At 49.5% G+C, this 20,594-nt stretch overlaps 1 protein-coding gene across 1 annotated transcript; it reads left to right on the forward strand.

The window, feature by feature from the left end:
* The first annotated feature begins 6,622 nt into the window (after positions 1–6,622).
* PPP2CB (protein phosphatase 2 catalytic subunit beta) lies at positions 6,623–20,399 on the forward strand. The gene is made up of 7 exons (XM_050895571.1): positions 6,623–6,797; positions 15,210–15,419; positions 15,673–15,846; positions 16,422–16,511; positions 18,021–18,182; positions 19,062–19,180; positions 19,795–20,399. The coding sequence occupies exons 1-7, from the start codon at positions 6,696–6,698 to the stop codon at positions 19,865–19,867; spliced, it is 930 nt and encodes a 309-aa protein (XP_050751528.1). The 5' UTR covers positions 6,623–6,695; the 3' UTR covers positions 19,868–20,399.
* The last annotated feature ends 195 nt before the right edge of the window (positions 20,400–20,594 follow it).

Below are 20,594 nucleotides of genomic sequence, written 5' to 3' on the forward strand. Positions count from 1 at the left end.
ATTGCTCACCACTCGTTGACCGATGCCCAGTTAGTTCCCGAGCCGCGATCCCCCCTCCCAGTTAACTCCCCCCAGTTTATATACTGGGCATGATGTCATATGGTATGGAATAGCTCTTTGGCCAGTTTGGGTCAGCTGTCCTGATGGTGTCCCCTCCCAGCTTCTTGTGCCCCTCCAGCCTCCTTGCTGGCTGGGCACGAGAAGCTGAAAAATCCTTGACTTAGTATAAACACTACTTAGCAACAACTAAAACCATCAGTGTGTTATCAACATTCTTTTCCTACTAAATCCAAAACACAGCACTATACCAGCTACTAGGAAGAAAATTAACTCTGTCCTAGCCGAAACCAGGACAGGTGCGTCACCCCAAATTACGTGGATTTGCTTTCCCAGCTGATTTTCGGTGGCTGCACCCTTCCCCGGGGCAGCTCTGCTGGCGCCGCCTCTCCCACGGCCGTGCCACCGCTGTCACGAAAACGCCGGGGCTCAGCGGCGGGTGCTGCGGAAGAGGTGCAGGGTGACAGCGGGGTGCGGGTGATGGGGCCCGAGATAATGCCGTGACGGTGCGTGTGTGGGTGCCCGTGGGGTGACGCAGATCCGTGTGGGGCACGGGGTGAGGGTACGTGTCGGGGGGGCATACGGGGTGCCCCGTTGTGGGGTGCAGGGGGCCTGGGGTGCATGTGGACACGGGGTGAGGGGGCACAGGGGAGAATGAGGTGCCCCATAGTGGCATGTGAGGGGCCCCAGGGCGCCCACGCAGCGTGGGGTGAGGGTGCCGGCTATGGGGTGCGCTCCCGTGGGGGGTAAGGGACCCTAGTGTGCGTGTGTGATGTGGGGCAGGGGGGCTGGTTGGGGGGACACGGGCCAGGGTGCCCCGCTGTGGGGTGCGAGGAGCCCCGAGTTGCACGTTGTAAGGCCCTGGGGTGCGTGGGGGAGGCTTGGGGTGAGGGTGCACGTGGGGTGGGTGTCGGGGGGGCCTTCGGGGGGGGAAAGGGACAGTGGGGGGGGCCACGTGTGGGTGCACGCCGGCGCAGGCAGGTCCGCATCCTCGTGCCCCTGGGCACCCCGGCGCTCCCCTGCACCCTCCCGGGGGTTCAGGTGCCATCCGAGACCCATCGGGCGACCCCTCCACTCGTGGAGACGGGGAGGGTGCCACCAGGAGCTGTTATTGACCAGGGTGGAATAACTCCCTGCAAGAAAAGCTGCAGCAAGGGGAAATTTCGGATGGGCCCGAATGGGCCAAAAAAAAAAAAAAAAAAAAGGGAAATTCAAGTAGCTCCTTTGTCCTTCGTGGGTTTTATTCCCCCCAAGCGAGGACGGCTACTAGAAGCCGCGCGGTGACTCTTAGTCCGAGGACGCGTCCTGGTTTGCGTGCCCTCAGCTGCTGACAGAAGAAAGGACTTTACCAATTTATTTATTTTTTCACTGCGTGGGGTTTTTTTTTTCGCCTCTAAAACGCAGGTGTACTCTTAGGAATACACCGCTCTTTGGGAAGCAGTGGATAAGCCCAGGCAATGCCTTCCGTAGGCAGTGGTGGCACCAAGTATTTATTTCCGATCTGGGTTCCCTGGCGTTTTGTATCACGCCCTAAAAGACCAAGTTTCAGTGGAAAAATCACAAAAATAAGCAAGCAAGGGTACCCAATGAGCAGTTTAACGTTACAGAGCCAGCATTTATTTATTTGTTCCCGGCCTTTTACGCCACTTTCACCAGCACTGCCTTTTCAGAAGGTTTTAGCGCAGAAATTATTAGATTTTAGAGAAGGTGGTGGAAAATCCGCTCGCTAAATGCTGGAAAGCGCCAGGGGCCGGGGGGCTGTCGCCCGGACGGGGATCTCCGGACAAACAAGCCCAAAAAAAGAGAGAAAACGAACCCGGCACCCCGAGCATAATCCCTTGTTTCTGGACGGGGAGGTGGGAAAGCCTGGTGCCCCCCAAAAATCAGAGGCCAGAGGTGCCGGCCGCCCCGGCTCCTAACAGAGGTGCTCTCTGCAAAGGCAGCCTTCACCAAGACTTGTGCATCCGCAGCCCCGAGGGCATCGTCCTTCGGCCCTGAGCATGTATTTTTTGAGACGGCTAAAATCCCTTGTTGGGAAAGACAGAAGGATGTCTTTCAAAAAGGCTGCTGAGGAGGAAAAGAGCCAGCTTCTCTTTGAATTCAACCAGGAGGCCCTGTCCAAACCCAGTGAGGTCTGTCAGCTTAAAACCGGAAAACCCCGTAAGAGGATGGATAAGGAACGCCAAGGCCCGGCATCGAGTCGTTATGAAAGCCACGCCCAAGAAAATCCCGATTGCACATCCCGGTATTTGCTGGAAGCAGCCCACCCTATGGATCTCGGGAAGCAGCAGATGCTAATGGTGAGACGTAGGGAGCATTTCGAGACCCTGAAAAAGCGTTTTGAGATTTTGCAGGAGGAAGGTGTAAGCACCGTTTTGATCGCCGATGAGAACGCGGTGGGCACGGTGAAGAAAGGCAGCCTTCGTACCGCCATCGTAAAGCCCGGGAGACCCACGTCGAGGTAGTCGTGATGTGTGAAATGGTTCGCGTCCTAAAGAATTCCATAGCAAAAAAAGTAAGGGCAGCAAGATTTCGGAGCTTATTGTGGTTTGATTTATCACTTCTCCCTGAGTTACTTGGCTGCCGAGAGCAAATGGCTTCCTTCTCATTACTGGAAGATCATTTGAGATTGACCTTGGGAAGAACAGTTGCGTTGGCCATCGCCGGTAGGCAGCTAGACCACAATCCCAACCGGTTTATGGGACTGCTTGGACGTTTGAAGTCAGCTGCCGGGAAGGATTTGGGGAAAACGGCTCATATCATGAGAATGAGGAAGACCATTGAGCACACAAAGTTTGTCTGTGCCAGGGAAGGGCGCTCGGTCCTCTCGTCGCCCGTCCACCAAACGCTGAGGAACTGGAGGAAAATTCGCCGCTGCAAAATAAGGGGGACTGTGGCAGCTGACCTGCCGGGTGGCCGAGGAGGGATCGGTGAGTCTCGGACCTCAGCATGCAACCTCAAACTCCTCTCTCGCCCGCCGGGGAGCAGAAACGCACGCACGTGCACGTATCTGTGCACATCTTCCGCACAAATAAAGCTTTACACGCTTCAGCCATCGCAGCAAAGCCACGTCCAGGCCGAGCTCTGCATCCTGACTCCTGTTTCTTAATGACGTCCTTCCTCTCTGTCCGCCCCGGGACCTCGGAGGACATGGCCAGCAGCGATGACAGCGTGATCCGGGAGGGGACCCCGCAGGTACGCTTCAAATTTACAACGCCCCCTCGTTTTTTTGCACGGCGGAGGATGATGTGCCGTGGGGCGCCCGGGAGGGTTTTCTCTCCGCCAGGCTCGCAGCCAACATCCAGATCGCAGCGTAGCACCGCAGGCTCCTGCCTTCATTAATTTTCTCTCGGCGAGGCTTTTCAAATTTCCCAGCCAGGGAGTCTGCTGAACATCCCCCATTGCTGCCCGGCGATTCGGCAAGCTCTGTCCCCGCCGCTCCTTTGCAGGGAAATCCGCGCTTCTTCCCGAGAGCTCGCTCTTCCAATAAACCACGTCGGGTTGATCCGAGGACGGTCCTGGTTCAGGCTGCAACAGCCGTAGGTGTGAGGTTTTGCTGGTCCTTCGCTGACGCCGGGGAGAGGACCCGCCATCTCGGATCGATACCTAAGAAACCTCTTTAGTTCCTGATAAGGGGCCAAGACAAATATATCTATTCAAGTTTTCCATTTAGGCTTTTCCTATTAAACGTTTTAATGGTGGTAAGGAATCAGTAAATAGAAACTTATCACCAAAGCGTCCGCATACATGGATATATAAATGTACGTCTCCGTATACAGGGATAGAAAAGGGTTGGCAAGTAGTTACCAGATAGTTGTTTCCAATCTAAAACTTAGGATAATAATCAACTTATTAGTTAGCAAGTACGTAACTAACTAGCTTAACTAGCTTGCTAACAGCTAGTTAATGCCGTTCTCTGATTTTGCTGCAAGCCTCGGGGTACGTGGTATTTCTCCCAGCAGGAGTGATGTAAGACTTCCCTGTTAACACACGGCCTTCTTTCCGATTTTGTTTCCTCGTACTAAATAATGAGGAAACCTTCAAAATTTGAAAGACGTAAATAAAAGCCGCTCAGCATTTGTTTTAACGCTGATAACCTCATAACCTCCTGAGACCCAGGACGCGCTTTTTTCCATCATTTTGGACAAGCCCCGGGATGATTTTTACGGCGGGCGTCGGTCTCCCTTATGCTCCGGAAGGCGCACGGCGCGCGCTGTCCTCGGGAAGCTCTCGGGTGGAAAGATTTATTGTCCGCTGCCGCGCTGGAGGTTTCGCCTTCTCCCAGGGCCGTTCAGTTCTCCGCTGCAGTGCCACGAACGCGGGCAATTCGGTTAAAAATAATCCGCTGGACACAAATGAGCAAATAAAACATCCAGGCGTATGCAAACGGTTCCTGGCAGGCGTCTTTTCTGGGTACTGAAGTGGCAAACGATGGGCAATCTTTAAGAGTAGCTACAAAATTGTATTTTTTTTATATATATATATATTGCTCCCTTTTACTTTGCTAAATGTATTTTTAGTTGGAAAGTTCGCTTCACAGATGTGATGTTTTAAACCCTTTAATTTTCTCCTTCACCTCAGGGTGAAGTCCACAAGCCCGGCCGCTTTACCCAGCGGGGATTAAGGAACCTGTGACCGGCTTTGGCGTTCCCGGTAGAAGAACACCCGCACAGCCCGAGTAGGTCCTGAGTGATTCTCAGCTTTTCCATCTGACACAAAAAAAAAAAAAAAAACAAACAACCACCGCAGGGACTTCACTTATTCTGCTAAAAATCCCAGGGAAGTTTCCCACCAGCAATCTCCTAAAATCCCAGTCCTCGCTGCCTGGGCCAGGCACTTGGAACTCAAGCGTACCCAGCGCTCCAGACCTTAGCAATGTAATAACCAGAGTTACCTCATCATTATCACTATACATTACTATTACACTCCGGTATAGAGGAGACAGTAAAGCAAGTGAAAACTTGCAGAAGAGCAAACGAAGAGCTGCGTATGCTGCAGTAGATAGAAACGTTCGCAGGTCAGTCGCAATTTAGGGCTGACCGTGAGACGAATCGCGTACCAGACTCTAAGCAAATATGTTAATTTGGATTGTTAACATTTATGTTAATTAATACCATGCTACATTTGGTACGTCACGGTACGCGCGCTCCATTTCCGATCGCCCTTGTATAAAATGGACGGAGCATGTCCAGCTGGGTAGCCTACCTCGCAGCAAGCTCTCCCTTAACCCAGTCGTGCAGCAGCGGTCATCAGGGCCGGCTGCAACCTTGGAGGAGGCACAGCCTTCTGCCGATCCCTGCCACGTCTGGCACCACGGCGGTGGCAGCAGCCAGCTTAAAAACTCCCAGCAGAAGGAAAAAAACCCGAAGAAAAATTCCCCCGAAACGCTGCCACGACTTTAAAGTCAGATCAGCGCCCTCGTGCAAATCGGCAATCGTTGAAAGGCCCGGCCTCAGATAAAAACCTGAATTTGATATGGGCAGCAAAGGGTGGAAGCTGTCCCACCCTGCTTCAACCCAATGGGTGCCTCCCTCCACCTCCTTAAGTTTTCCTTCTCGGAGCAGGAGGCGCCTGTGCAGGAGACCACAACCACGCTGGCAGCGTGGAAGTGCCCTGTTTGAGGATTTCCATGGGACTTGACAATCACGCACATGCTTTGCGTTGGCCTCTTACAGGGTGGAAGTTGCACCCGCTTTCCGTGATTTATTTCCGTTTGTACCGTAAAGCGTTTCGGTCACTTTGGGTGGAACAGAGCGACCGTCTCCGGTCAAACAGCAGCACCGAGACGCCCTGTTACCATAAATACGCGTGCACGTAAATCCAACAGCCTCCCGAGTCACAGGGAGCGTAGAAAGGATACACAGTGAGACCGGGTCAGTGTGACAACGACTTCACCTTTTCCCCTGGCACATCTCCGGGCCTGTCTCTGCCGGGTGCCTCCGGCCTCTCCCGGAGCCTGTCCCCGGCAGACCCGTAACGACATCGGGCCCCCACGCCGTCGGGAGCCGGGCTCTGGCCACAAGGCAGGCCTACCGGGGCTGGCTGCACGCCCGGCCTCATCACGTTAAAACCCCGAGCGCGGCGACAGGGTGGGGGGCGGCCCGCGGTCCGGCCCGCTCCCCGTTAGACCCCTGCCGCCACCCGACGGGGACGGGGCCCGGCCTCCGCTTCGCCTCCCTCGTACCCCGCTTCACCCCAACCCACCGCGGGGGTCGGAAATCCGCCACCGCTGGGGGAGGTTCCGGGGGGGGAATGAAGGAAGGACCGGCACCGGGAGCACCACCGCGACTCGGCTGCCGCGACGGCGGCGGTCACCTCACAAGAGGGCGTGACCGTTACGGCGAGGGGCGGGGCGCTGGGGGGGAGGGAGGCGTGGCTCGCGCGTGCGCCGCGGCGGCGCGGAAGTTGCGCGCGGGCCACGCGGGGTGGGTGTGGCCGGAAGTGCGCAGGACCGGGAGCCGGGGAGGACGGGGTTTGGGGGGGGAGGGTGGGGGGCGGCGCCGCCATTACGCGGAGCGGAGCAGGCCTCGCGTTCCCGGTTGTTGCGCCGCCGCCGTTAAACCGGCCCGGGCCTCGCGGGCCCCGAGAGCGGCGGGGCCCTGCCCGGCCCTTAAGCGGCGGGCAGCGCCGCCGCCATCATGGAGGAGAAAGGTTTCGCCAAGGAGCTGGACCAGTGGATCGAGCAGCTGAACGAGTGCCGGCAGCTGAGCGAGAGCCAGGTCCGCAGCCTCTGCGAGAAGGTGAGCGCGGAGCCCGGGCTGGGCCCGGCTTCACCTCGTCTCTAGAGCCCGGTGCTGGTAGCAGGTGACTCCCCGCCCGGCAGCGCTGGAAAGCCGGGGTGGGTTGGTTTGACTCGGGGTCGGGGCTGGCGGTCCCTCAGCCCCGCTGCTGGGGAGCGTCGGGCGAAGCCTACCGAAAAATGGCAGTGGGAGTGCGTGGGGTACTGTGGCGGGGAAACGGGTTTGCCTCTCCTCGCTTTGCTCGCTGCGAGGCCGTGGCGCTGCCTGCCCTGTCTCCGAGATGGGGAGTCCTCTTGTGTATGGTGGCAGTGTGTTTCTGGCGTCTAAAACAAAACGGTTATAGGCTTTTTTTTTCCCCACACATGGCTGCCCTCAGTAGCGTGGTTTTTACCTTTTGGCTTTGGGTTCACCTGGGTTGCGGGGGAGGCTCGGGGGTGGCGTGTGCAGGGAGAGAGGTGTTCTGCCTGTCAGGGGCCTCACGCTGCGCGCCTCCCTTGCGTCTCATGGTGTGTAGTAGCCACATTCTAAAAAGTCAACCCTAAATCAACGAAGAAACCTCCTGACATCCAGTGTGTAATCTAGGAAAGCAGAGGGGCATAAGAGATGAGCTGTAGAGCTGAGCTAAACAGAGGCTTACAAGCTGCTGAGGGAGACTAAAATAGAACAAGAAATGGTTGGATAAACAGTCTGCTATTTCGGACTGTGGTTTGGACAGTCCTTTGGCAAAGTCCTATTTGGACTTGTTTGGCATAGAGTGTCAAGAGCCTTTTTTTTTTTCCCCCCCCTTCCATGAGGAGACCAATCTTCAGACTTGTGTTGGATTTTATCTGAGAAGTTGAATACCTCTGTGTGAACATTCCCTCAATACTGCAATCTGTGGCTAAGTTAGCGTTTTCTTTGGACTTGGCAAGATGTGACAGTTAAAGAAGGCAGGTGGTAACAAATGTAGTAACAAAGATTATTCTTTATATTTGCTTCTTGTCTCGGCGACCAGCAGAGACCATTGCTGCGTGTCAGGTGGTCCAGAGAAGCTCTCAGCTTCCTTTTCTGGTCAGACTGATAAAGATCAGGCGCAGAGTGCAGAGTAGTTAGTTCGGCGTTCCCTTCAGCGTCGTATTGCTGATGGTGAACTTGGCGTTGTCGCGTTATTAGCTGCGTGTCTTGCTCAGTTCTCTCGGAAGTGGAAGGTGTTTTCTGATGCCTGTTCACGGCAACACATTTTGGCCAGTGACTAAACATCTCAGTGCCAACTTCAGAAGACGCAGCTATTCCCTTCTATCGGATCCTCGGTAGACTACCGCAGAGATAAGATCTGAACAGCAGAGAGGGTCTGCGCTGCAACCTCGTAACGTGCCAGGGGTGCTCATCGGAAAGGTAGGAGCTGTTTATGTGAATGCCGCAGGCAGACGCTATGCAGGACTCCAGGCTCTGGCTTCCTGGGAAATGCTTTCACCAGTGGTCCTGACATCTAGCTAGCCCCCACTGAGCCTCTGTTTTCTTTTCCCCTTTCCCTTTCTTTGTCCCATGCTGGGTCTGTCCATTTGTTTTATGACTCTCTCTCCAGAGCTCCATCACTTCCGAGGGAGCGTGGTGAGAAGGGCTGGTGCTGCAGCAGGGAGCGACAGCAGTGGCTTGAAGAGTAGATATATCTTGAAGAGTGAGTAAGAGCTTCTTGTGGCTGTGCTGTCTCCTGCGTGAGGCCCAGCTAATAAGCCTGAAAGAATTTATTAGTGTGATCTGTGCCCTGCTCCAAGCGTTGCTGGTTGGGAACTGCTGTTCTAACCAGCAAGCTGTTACAGAAAACCATTTCCCTTCTTTTCCGGCTGCGTTGTTAATTAAGGAGCTGTGGCTGCTGTGTTTTGAGAAGCTGGAGGACGATGCCAGCAGATTGTGGCTGTACGTCGGGGCTGGCACGGTAAATAGGGAGAGTGGCAGCTCAGCGCCCCGCGTTGCAGCTGGAGGTGGAGAGGGTGTTTGTCATCCGGGTGACAGGTAGGAACCCTGAACCTGTGGTGCACGGCGTGACACGAATGTCATCTATCACAGCACCTCGTTCTTCAAGGGTGCTGGTAACTGATCGAAACGACTTTTGAGTATGAAGTAAATACTCTGCGATGCTCTTACTTGGCTTATTCTTAAGTTTTTGGGGAGTGGTTGTAGCACCCAGCTGGTAGGGGAAAGGAGCTTCCAAAAACTTGTGGGTGTGCAGGCTTGCTTTTGGTGTGAAGCAGCCCTGCCAGAAAGCTGGTTTAGTTTGTTTCCTTGAGATAATACTTGGAGAAACCCTCACCAACCTTGTCTCGCTTCTTAGCACTCCCTTTTGTGTGACTGATTTCTAAGAGGCCAAGCACAATAGTACGTCTTGGCTCAGGTTTAAATTTGTGGAAGAGTTCGGTAGTTAAAAAAAAAAAAAAGGTTTAAATCAAAATGGCGGGGGGGGGACGGACGGACCCCAAAGAAACAAATTCCAGACTTGCCTGTGTGGGTCATTCTTGGTTTTAATTGCTGGCGTAATGGACAGTAATGAGGGAAAGATTGGACATAGCTAGGGTTGATGAGGGTACGCCAAATTATTCTGCGCTCTGAAAGTTCTTGAAATGTGCACCTGTAAAAATCACATTCTGTCTTCACCTGCCCAGTTATGACATAATTTTGGCAGCTAATCAATCTTGTATTCTTCATGCAGTTAATCAAGATGTCATCTCAAGACAACATGAAAACACTTGTTTCCCGTTCTGCTGGTCTTTAAAATGAAATCTAGCTAAAATCATGCTGACATTTAAATGATAATAGAAGGACAAACAATTATGAACACTGCTGGAGCTTGTAGACACGAGAAATGTTCCAGCATGTTGGGGAAATGAGTGTCGGATGTCTTGCATCTCACACTACTTCTCTTAACATCATGGTCTTAGACTCTCTTTGTGGCAGAAGGTTGTTAAAACCTTTTTCCACTCTCATTAAATAGGCAGTGAAAATCTATAGAGTTCTGCCTTGGATTCTGTCTGCACTTCATCGGAGGTGCCGTGGCAGCTTTCTGTGCTGGTGCTAGCTTTGAAATTGTTAACTTGGGTACTGACAGCAGGGTAGTGCTGGCTGTATCTAACTGCCTTTGAACTTGCACAGGTTGTAACCTGTGTTTTGGACAGCTAAAGTCAGGCTAAAAGGCTGAGAAGTTGGATTCATTTAATAGGAAGCGCTCCCCAGTTTGGACACGGAAATCTCTGAATACTTCTGTTTCAAAGTTCAAGTCAGGTCAGCAAAAGAATTCTGGTGCAGGTGAGGGAGTTGAGAGCCATCCGACTTATCCCAGGGAAAAGGGTTTTTCACCAAGGTAATAAAATGGGATCTGAAAGAAGGCAAGTAAAAGGCTGTCTCTTAAATTAAACACAGGCAAGCAACCATCCATAACCGTCTCTCTCTTTGTAGTTTCTTTTTTCTGTCCTTTTTCTTTGGATGTGTAAGAAGGGTTACAGTCTCGTTGCTGTGAGCAGCTTGAGGGCTTTGTGTTGTGAAGTGGTGGGAGGAGAAGGATTCTAATCGCTAATGAAGGCTTGCGTTTCTTGTACGGTTATTGAATGGTAATTGTAAACTGATTCTTCAAACCAAGCAGCAGGAGCTAGTTGGTGCTGTAGGGAGTATAGCTCTTACTGGCACGTACCTATGATGCTTCTGCCCTCCGAGATCTTTTCACCTAAGAATAATTTCAGGAGAATGAGTTAGCAAGCTCTTCTGCACTAATTGGTGAAATTAGTCTGAGTGATGGAGCCAAGTAGCATCCTGGACGCTGTTCAAACCATGAAATTCCAAGTGTTGAGTCATGGCCAGGAATATTTCATCTCTCCAGCGGTGACACTCATCCTGAGGTATGCTGGCCCAGGTACTTCTAGGAGCACGTGTGCACCTTGACAGTCCCTGTCACTCTGGAGGCTCCAGGGTGTCCCCTGCTGCCTTGTTGCCGAAGGGCAGGACAGCTCCATCCCTCCGGCTTCCATCTCATTTGGGGAGAATCTAGCTGGTTCTTGTTCAGGCCAAGCTCCTTGAGATTTTAATATCCTCAGCACACTTGTTGACACAGTAGTTTGGTCTGTCACAGCTGATGGAATGATGGTTCAGTTGAATTTTGATCAGAAACTCCGTGGCTGGCTTCTCTGATTCCCGCAGTAAGAGCCTCTATGGGTCAAACTGAGCCCGTGGTGCAGTAAATGAATCTTCCAGAAGGAGCTGAGTTTCTGTGCTCTCAAAGGATCCTGTACGCAAAGCAGGTGCTTGGGGTGTTTGGTTTTCTGTAGAGAAAGCACAATGCTTAAAATCTGCCTCCTGGTTGGATCGTAATCCCCTCACCCACAGAATCGGCCTACGCAATTATCGTAGATGAATCTGAACAGCGTAATAGTTGATGTGGATTTGATTGTTAAGTCTCTCACAGAGGGATTAGTCTCCTGGTGATCCCGACACGGTCCTCTCAAAGCCAGTGTAGCATCTCAGGTTTCGGAGCAGCGCATTAATGGGTTGTGTTCAAGCCCTGAGGCTACTCAGTTTCCTCCTGCAAGGACAACACAGTAAATTATTGGGATGTGCATTCTCCAACCTCCCTCCACGCGGATTGAGGACTGGACAGCAGACAAGCTTGCGTTCCAGTCCACAAAGGTGATCTACAGAATCTAAGACTGGGAAGGAGAGGAGAGTTGAGATGATGGGCAGGCTCACAGCCGACAAATAGTCTACTCTTCAAAGTAATTCTGAGCACAGATATGGTAACTCTTGTGCTTAATGGAGGTTTATTTAATAAAAATACCTCAAAGCTGCTGCTTTTTATTCTAACCTGGATACAGTTTTCATCCAAAACAATTGGGACACATGCTTAGGAGGCTGATAACATTAGTCACCGTTCTCTAAAACAAAGGTAGCTAGAATATGAGTTTAACTTATAGTTATTTGACAGCCTTCTTAAGTAAGTAAATGATGATAATGCAGAGCAGCTTACTTGCATCAGAGTTTTTTATCCTTGTTTTGTAATGGTGCTTTTGTTATTTTAAGTCATTTGACTTCAGCATTAGCTCTGCACGGTGAAATATGCAAGCAGAGTGCACTGGTTAGTTGCTGCTTTTCTGGGGTGTTTTTGATGATGCTTAAGATTTTAAAGGTCTTGTTCTGCATTAGAAAGTCACGTGAGGGCAGACTTCTGTAGCCAGCCGAGCTCAGCTCCCAAGCCTGATTTGAACCAGCTCTGCAGCACTAAAACGACAGACTTAATCTATTCACGTGCATGTGTGTTTGTCTACGTAGCAAGCTAAAATAGGCTGCACAGTAACAGCTGGTAGGCAGCTTAAGCTGCTGCTCTTCAGCTGCTAGCTCCTCCTCTCTCCTGAGGGGAAACTTCTAGATTCTTCTAGTACCAAAATTTCAGGACTCGGGCTGGCCCACCTTCCTAGGATGCATTTAACATGAGTATGTTTGCCCTATTGCTGCGCAAAGGAGCTCTTCTCTGTTGCCTGTGCTGCTTTACCTGTACACGTTCTCAGGGTGGGTGCATGGGTTTTCTGGGCAGATCAGAGAGGTGGAGAGCAATGATGTGATTGAGACACCGGTAAGTACGTATGGTGTCTGTACAGTGTCCTGCATCTTTTCCCCAGAGGCTCAAAGTAAGTGTATTTCTTTTTACGCATCTGGGAAGGGAGCGGTATGCGTGATACGAAAAGGCAGAAAATACCTCACGCCTTTTGTGGTTAAGTTAGCTCCAGCTTACAGCGAAACCCCGTCTGTTGCTTTGTGCAACAGTCGGAACCCACTGAGCAGCTGTTTTGTGGCTGTGTTTTGTATTTATCTCTCACAGAGGGTAGAAGCTCTCAAAAAGCGCTATAGGTGCTTTTAAAGATACTTGAACAGAATTTGAGTGCTGCTGTTGCACTGAAAGACGCAACACGTTCAGCAGTGTCCAGTCAGTTTAGAACTGCAAGGTAGACCCCACGTCGTTGAGTCCGTGTGCAGGATGTGTCTTTGAGGATCAGGGTCACATCCCTCGGGTTACGTACCGTGCAAGGGGCACGCTGGATGCTGTCCAAGCCCTTGACTGCTTGGCTTTTAGTTATTCTTTCCGAATATGAGCTTTCTCTAAAAGGGGCAAGGCAACTAACGTTTGAATGTGAACACAGGCGTCCTCGGGGAGCCCACTGAGGGTGTCCTTGGTCAGCAGCTTCTTCCTGGTAGCAGCAGGTGAGAATTACATCATCCTGAGCTAAGGGACTTGGCGATGAGTAGCCAGATCATCGCCTGCTGCTGACTGTTCAGCGCTGGTCATCTTTCATCCCTTTTATCCAAATTGGACGGAGCCTTTCTGTGGGTGTTCTGTGTGCCTCAGATGTGCCTGGAGCGCTGATCTGCATCGGTTGGTGAGCTGGAGGCAGCAAAACAAACGTAATATTTGATAACGATAATAAGGTAATGCAGATAGGCTGCATTACATGGCTGTAATTAGCAGAGGAACTGCTTGGTGTAGAGGAAGAGATGACTAAATCCAGGGATGCCATTCCTCCATCTGTGGTCATTTCGTTGCCAGCTGGGTATGTCCAGGGAAGCTGTTTGTGGCTCCGTATGTTTAAATTGCCTCTGACTTTGCTTTTCCAGTTGTATGTGACCTGCCTTTAGAAGTTGTTAAACTGTTGTGCTTGGAAGAGGATTGGAAATCTGGCAGGCAAAAAGTGCCCTGGGCGACAGAAGTGCCTCTTGCATGTGCAGTGATGTTCTGTGCCAGGTTGGTGAAGTGAAGCTTAGGAATAGTTGTTTTCCTCGGTAGCTTAAGCAAGAAGAAGAAATCTGCCCGTCTGCGAGGGAGATGGATTTGTTAGTTCCTACGTGTTCTGGGAATGTGCAAAGAAGGTTCCCTTTCCTGACATAGGGCTCCAGTCATCTCGTACTCACCGCAATGCAATCTGAAAGCGCGGTACATCCAGAGAGCTGGGGCAGCCCCGTCAAGCCCCGGCGCTGGTGCTCGCGTTGGTTATTGTTTGGCAGAGTAACACAGCTCAGCTCGTCTGGTGCCGTAGTGGTTGCCCAGCATTTCTGCCTGATGAGCCGCTTTGTCATGTGCAGCCTTTCTTAACGTCAGCTCTTCTCAGCGATCACACGATGAGCTGGCTTTGTCGTTATGGAACGAACACGCTGTTCATAGTGCCGTTTCCATGGCACGGAGCTGCTGCTGCGAAATCCTGGTCTGGGGAGAGCACTTGAGGTTTATGGGCGTGCGGTGACAGGGGGGGAAGCCTGAGGGATCCCAGAGGAGGAAGGCAAGTGAGGAGTAGCTGTCAGTGCTGGCAGAAGAGTTGTTCCAGCCTGCTGCTGCCTTGCCAGCGAAGGTGGCAATGCGAATGGCTCCACATGGCTGCATGGGATTCAGAGCAATCCATTGAGCAACTGAGATGGTAGTCAGGCTAAAATGTAGCAGGAAGGAGTCTGTCTGTAAGAGCATTGTTGCAAGTCAGATGACTTCTATCAGAAGTCTAGGAGGTCATAGTTTTCCTACTAGTGTAAGTATCAAATAATATCTAGCTTTATGCGTGCTTTTGCAAATCAAGTTGTTCAGAAACCCGTAATAGTTGCTTGGGTGGTGTGCACTATCTCCTGTGGTGTTTCTACCCTTACAGCAGACAGCAAGAGTATTTGACTAGTCTCCGTTCATACGAGTTTCGCACTGAACTCTTGCTGACAGGGCGTGAGATGGCCTGCAAGACTGAGGGGACAGCTGTGGTTCTTACCTAGAAGGTAAAACCTTCTAGGTATCGTGAAAACTGAATAGCACTTGACTTTGGCAGTCAGATTAGAGTGCTGAGTGCTGCCGTAGTTCACATAGCTGAGATGAACAGACCCGAGATGTGTTGAACATGTAGATGGAGAAGTCTGTCAAAATCTGTATGTTAAAAGAAATCAGTTGTGCTTAAGAAGATAACATCTGCCCATGATGCTAATGAAGCTTGTGGGAATAGTGCTTCATCTTGTCTGCACTTGAGAAATGTTTGGGAGAAGCACAGGATTCATGGGTGAACCCCAGCGCTGATGGAAGTCGTGTATCCAGTGCAAGTCTTGAAGTTCACACTGCCTCATTTTAGGGGAGGCTGGGAATTAACTTGTTTAGTTACTTCTTCGAATTTGTTTGTCAGTGCTTGTGGTACAATAAGATTTTAATGACCTGGCCTCACAGGAGCAGACCTTGTTCTCTTTGTGCACAGGGATTTGTAAAATGCCCTTTGTCTTTGCTTACCCAACAAACTGTTTTTCCGGTGGTCAGCTTGAGCTACTGGAGTGAAACCGGGTTTCCAGTGTGAATGCAGTGGAATAACATCCGCACTTGCTTATGGAGGAGCTTCCTACCTTTTTCTCCTAAATGTTTTGGGGTTTTTTTTTTTTTCTTGCTAGGCTAAAGAAATTCTTACAAAAGAATCGAATGTGCAAGAGGTACGTTGCCCTGTCACCGTCTGCGGGGATGTCCACGGTCAATTCCACGACCTTATGGAACTCTTTAGAATTGGTGGAAAATCGCCAGACACAAATTACCTGTTCATGGGAGACTACGTGGACAGAGGCTATTACTCGGTGGAAACGGTGACTCTTCTAGTAGCGTTGAAGGTATGGTTTGACAGCTTTTCTACAGCAGCCTTGGGCAAAGCCGCGCTTTCGGGGAGTTTTGAAAGAATTGGTCCTCTCATTGAAGGTGCCGTTGGCTTGAGCTAGATGGAGGTAAATTGAAATGCGTTAATGGACACGTGCTGTTCTGTAGCAGAGCTGAATGCTTGCCTGCTGTTTGAAATATTCTGTTACTATTTCTTTCCACATTGATGGTATAGTTCCTGTGTTAAAGAATAATTTTCTTTGTCCATAGGTGCGTTACCCAGAACGCATTACAATACTGAGGGGCAATCACGAAAGCAGACAAATTACACAAGTGTATGGCTTTTATGACGAATGCCTGCGAAAGTATGGCAATGCCAATGTCTGGAAGTATTTCACAGATCTGTTTGATTATCTTCCGCTTACAGCTCTAGTAGATGGCCAGGTAAGCCTTGAATAAGGCAAACGCACCATTTCATAGAGTTATGCAGACTGTATTCTCTGACCGCTACGTGAACAGTCTCAAACAAGCTCCCTTAACTTGTGATCCGAATTTTTTTAAAGCCCCTGTACTTATTGTGGGTTTGGGGAAGAATTTAGTCAGGTGTTAATACAAGTTGATGGTCTGGGAAGGCTTTTGATTCTGCTGCCGAAGGAATGGCAGGGTGTTGCGTGTATGGTGCATTTTAAATGACTGCCTAACAAGTGGGGATCCCCTCGTGATACGTTAGATGCCAGTTGAGTTGCAGCCGTGAGGCAAGATATTCTTGAAACAGAAGGCATGGTATCTTTGCTGTTGCTCTGATCTCTGTATGCAAGGTGCGGCCTTTTAGTTTTGTTTCCTTCTGTGGGAATTATATTTGGTTTCTCTGCTGCGAGGGCGAGACGGCTGTAATTGTAAAAGAATGATAACAAAGTTAAAACCAGCTATTTCTGAGATCGGTCTTCCCGTAACAATATGCACTGAACGGATTGCTCTTTTTTTTTTTTTTTTTTTTTTTTTCCCCCCCCCCGGAACAGATATTCTGTCTCCATGGTGGCCTCTCTCCATCCATAGATACACTGGATCATATCAGGGCTCTGGACCGCCTGCAGGAAGTTCCACATGAGGTAACGGGAAAGGAAATGCATCATAAACTTAGATATCAGTTGGTGGCAAATGCAAACGTAGCCTCACATTTGAAATCCATTTAAGCAGCGAGACACACAGTTACTCAGCGGATTATTGCCTTTCTGAGAGCTAGAGTGGGTGAACATACATTGGGGCAAAACGCACACAAGTCAATATGCTTTGATTACAGCAATCTACAAAAGGAGAGCTATGGGGTTTTCACTGCTGTTTTTCATAGAATCACGGGATTTTTTTGACTGTCACGCTGACTCAAAGAATAGTATTTGGCAGGGGGGAAGGTGTTTAGTACCTTCAGCCTCATCACAGACTTGCTTTTGAACAGACAACAGCCACGTGAAGCCATGTTGTGTCACCATCCTTCCTCCCCAGCCAATCCTTTCTTCTGTTCATCGCTTTCTGGGGGCCTGAGATCAGGACTGAAGAAACCACCTTCTGAGCTCCCAGGGTGGCAAATGGCTCCTCTGTGTTGGAGCGGTTGGGGCTTACAAATGGACTTGAATGTTCCCTGATTAAAATGAACTGCTTGTCCTGCAACATCTTTGGTGTAACAGCAAGAACAACGCAGCAAGGTCTGCCCAAGCCTTCCAAAAACCTGAAATAAGCTGTGTAAATTACTCCCAAAATCAGGGGGCTACCTGGTGGGATGTCTACCTGTAGTTAGGTGTAATGATTATATTGTTGCTCTGGGGTTTTCCCGGTCCTGTGCTGCATATCTGTGTGCTGAAATCTGGCTGTCCTGAGCACCTCCACATGTAGTCGGTGTGATCCCTACCGCAGAGTTCAGATTGGTGGGTAGGAAACAGCAGCAGGCTTGGATAAATACTAGAGCGTCTTCACTGCCCCTCAGTAGCTCAGCAGGAAAAGCCGCTGAGCTTCGTTTGTGACTGTTAGAAGATGTACACCAGGATATTTTTGAATATGTCAAGTCCAACAATAGACTGTTTAGGAGAGGAAATTAAATGATTAATACCCTGCCAGAGGGCTGCTGAAGGCTTAACATCAGTCTCTGGAACAGTTAGTTCATAGCCTCCTACGGGTCATTTCCCTTTCTTTTAATTTATCGCAACTTGGCTGGCACCAGTGAACCCATTGTGTATCCTTGGACGTGCATACCTTCTCACGTGGCCTGTTTTACTATACTGTGAGAGTCAGGAGTAAGAATGTGGATCTGCTCTCCGTGCCTTTGTATCTCTGACTGGTTGAAGTGAAATGGTAAACGGCGTGCATGGAAGAGGAGGTGGGAACGGTTTTCTGGTTACATGGACTCCTTTCTCAGTCAGCTGTGTAGGTATTCATTTCTTTGGGAAGGATGCTGACTGGTACGGTAAGTAACTAGCCGATATTATGTGTGTTAAATAAACTCATGTGCCTTGTGCAGAGAAGGACATGCTGGCAGTCTTTTTACTGTAAATAAAATATATTTTAAAAGTGGCTTTTTATAACGCTCTTGCTAGTGATCTAATGAAGAATACTTAATCTTTTTCAAGGGTCCTATGTGTGATCTGTTATGGTCTGATCCGGATGATCGTGGCGGCTGGGGTATATCTCCACGTGGTGCTGGCTATACATTTGGGCAAGATATTTCCGAAACATTTAACCATGCCAATGGTCTCACACTGGTCTCCCGTGCTCACCAACTTGTCATGGAGGTAGGGCGAACACTCTGCTAGATGGGGCTAACAAAACATAGATGCCAATTCTTGTCTCCTCTGGGAGACCTTCTGCTGATGGGTTTGAATAAGCTGACACCTAAATGTTAAGCAGGTAAACACCAAAGAGGGACTTCAATCCTGTGAAAACAACGAGCAACATAAAATGATGTGCTTTGATCCGCGATGTAAATAAGGGGATGTTCTGCCCTTCCCCCCCACACCGAGTAAACTGCCAAACGGACCCTGTCACACTCCATTTGTGGGAGTAATAATCTCCTTACACGCTGCCTGCTCTACTTAGACTGCTGCTGCATTAAAGGGGCTGTCCTGTAATACTCGGCAGTCAGATGTGATGGGGATTAAGCCGTAATTTTGGCTGTTGATGGGCTATTCTTGTGCGTCTTGCTGGAAAAATGCCAGGTAGGTCAATGGAGCAGATGTATTTTTAAAATCTAGTTCAAGTAGATCCCTTAAGTAGTACTGTGTGTCAGAAGTCGCTCGCATCCAGCAGGCAAATTCTCGTTTGTGGTGGGTGAAAGCTGAAGGCATACCTAAAAGTCTCGAGGTTTCTTTGTGGTACAATCCATAATTTGTATACAAAATGGATAAACACACGAGTGACAAATGGCCGATCTCTCTGTAGAGCGGTTTGAAGCTGTTTTTGCGAGGTAACTACTGCTTGTTCTTGCGATAGAGTACTTCTTTTAAAATGAAGTCAGTTGGAAATACTTACAAGAAGTCTACAGTTTCACAAATGCCTTGGATTGTTTCAGGCCTTAGGAGGAACTTCAGATGGGCTGAGGTTTGAGGTTTTAACAGAGACCTTTTTTTTTTTTTTTTTTCCTCTTTTTTTCTTTTCTTCTCTTTTTCTGGCAGGGTTATAATTGGTGCCACGACAGAAATGTGGTTACCATATTCAGTGCACCCAATTACTGCTATCGTTGTGGGAACCAGGCTGCTATCATGGAACTAGATGACACTTTAAAATATTCCTTGTAAGTAACCTGGCTCGGGCTGTTCTCTCCTCCTAACCGTTCTGTATTGTGAGGAATGTCTTGATCCTTTCCAAAGGGGTTCTTTCATGAAAATCCAGCTCAAACCACTCTGGAATTAACGCTGTGTGCTCCACCTGCAAGAATATCTAAAAAGAAGTAGTGAGTTAAGCTCTTAAAAGTTCTCTTGGGTACTGCGTTATCTCCTCTTCCTGGCTCTCTGGAGAGTTGGAGCTTCTGCATTTTCTTAAGCCCTCTATTGCCCAGGCTTGATGGAGAGAGTAAAGACTGATTGATTTATGTATTTATTTTCATTTTTGGTAGCGCTAGGCTTGGTAAAGATGGGTGAGAGAGCCTGAATTTTGCATTCAGCTGAGCTCACGTGAAAGTAGCGATGGGCCGCTGAAGTGCTGACGGCTGGGTGGTGTTCGCTCCGTAAGCAGTATTTCGACCAGCTGAGGAGTTTCAACTCCCACAGATGCTTGTTTCAGGACCGGGAACGTTTTATGTGGAAGCAGCTGGGATGAGTAAAGCAAGGAGAGCAAGTCTAGTATTTATTGTGGCATTGGAAAGTACCTTGTGGGGGAGGGAAAATGATCCCTTTTTCTTTCCTGCAGCCTCCAGTTTGACCCAGCACCTCGTCGTGGAGAGCCTCATGTTACCCGTCGTACCCCAGATTACTTCCTATAAACCTCTCCTAACCTTTGTAGAAGGAAGTACACCTGGCATTTTAAAGAGCAACAATATTTACACGTTTCTGTAAGAAATCAGGGTTCGTCTCAACTTAAAATCCCCATCATGGACCAAAATGTGCCATACAGAGGACGAAGAGCGTTTAGCACAACTTGAGACTGAATTCCTTATAACACTATGTATATCCTATACCCATCAGTCCAACAGTCAGTTTGCCTGCTGTATTTGTAGTCATTGTTTTTCTTCTGGACTGTTCAGAGAGGAAAAGGTAACTCTAATAACACTTCCATCTCCTTTGACGCTTCTTTGTAAATTTTTAGTTCTAGTGTTTAACTGGCATGAATTAGAGTTTATTTTCGAGGGAGATGCACACTAACTTCTTCCCCTACCACTCTTTTATTTTATTGAAAGACAGATCTGCTTAACTGGAGAAAGGAAGCAATTCCTGCTTGGGAGTACGTTGTCATAACACGGATAAAAACGTTCCCTTTTTAGCTCGATTCCCGTTCTGTGTTGATCCTGCCCTTCCCCCCCCCCTTTTTTTTCCTTTTTTTTTTTTTTTCCGGTTTTGTTTTTCTTTTCTTTTGTTATTCTTCCCTCTCCCCTCTGTATATTTGTCCTGGAAATGCTTGCAATCCTCCTCGCTGTACCTGAACCAATAAAATTACCATTGTCAGCCCCCTTAACCCGTGGTGCTGTGCTCGGTTGGGGCGGGGATACGGCG

This window comes from Gymnogyps californianus, chromosome 4 (assembly GCF_018139145.2).
Source record: "Gymnogyps californianus isolate 813 chromosome 4, ASM1813914v2, whole genome shotgun sequence".
NCBI lineage: Eukaryota > Metazoa > Chordata > Aves > Accipitriformes > Cathartidae > Gymnogyps > Gymnogyps californianus.

Coding starts and splice junctions, on each gene's coding strand:
- PPP2CB (XM_050895571.1), top strand. CDS start 6,696: ATGGAGGAGAAAGGTTTCGCCAAGGAGCTGGACCAGTGGATCGAGCAG. Junction 15,420..15,672: donor CTCTTCTAGTAGCGTTGAAG/GTATGGTTTGAC, acceptor CTTTGTCCATAG/GTGCGTTACCCAGAACGCAT. Junction 19,181..19,794: donor GACACTTTAAAATATTCCTT/GTAAGTAACCTG, acceptor TCTTTCCTGCAG/CCTCCAGTTTGACCCAGCAC.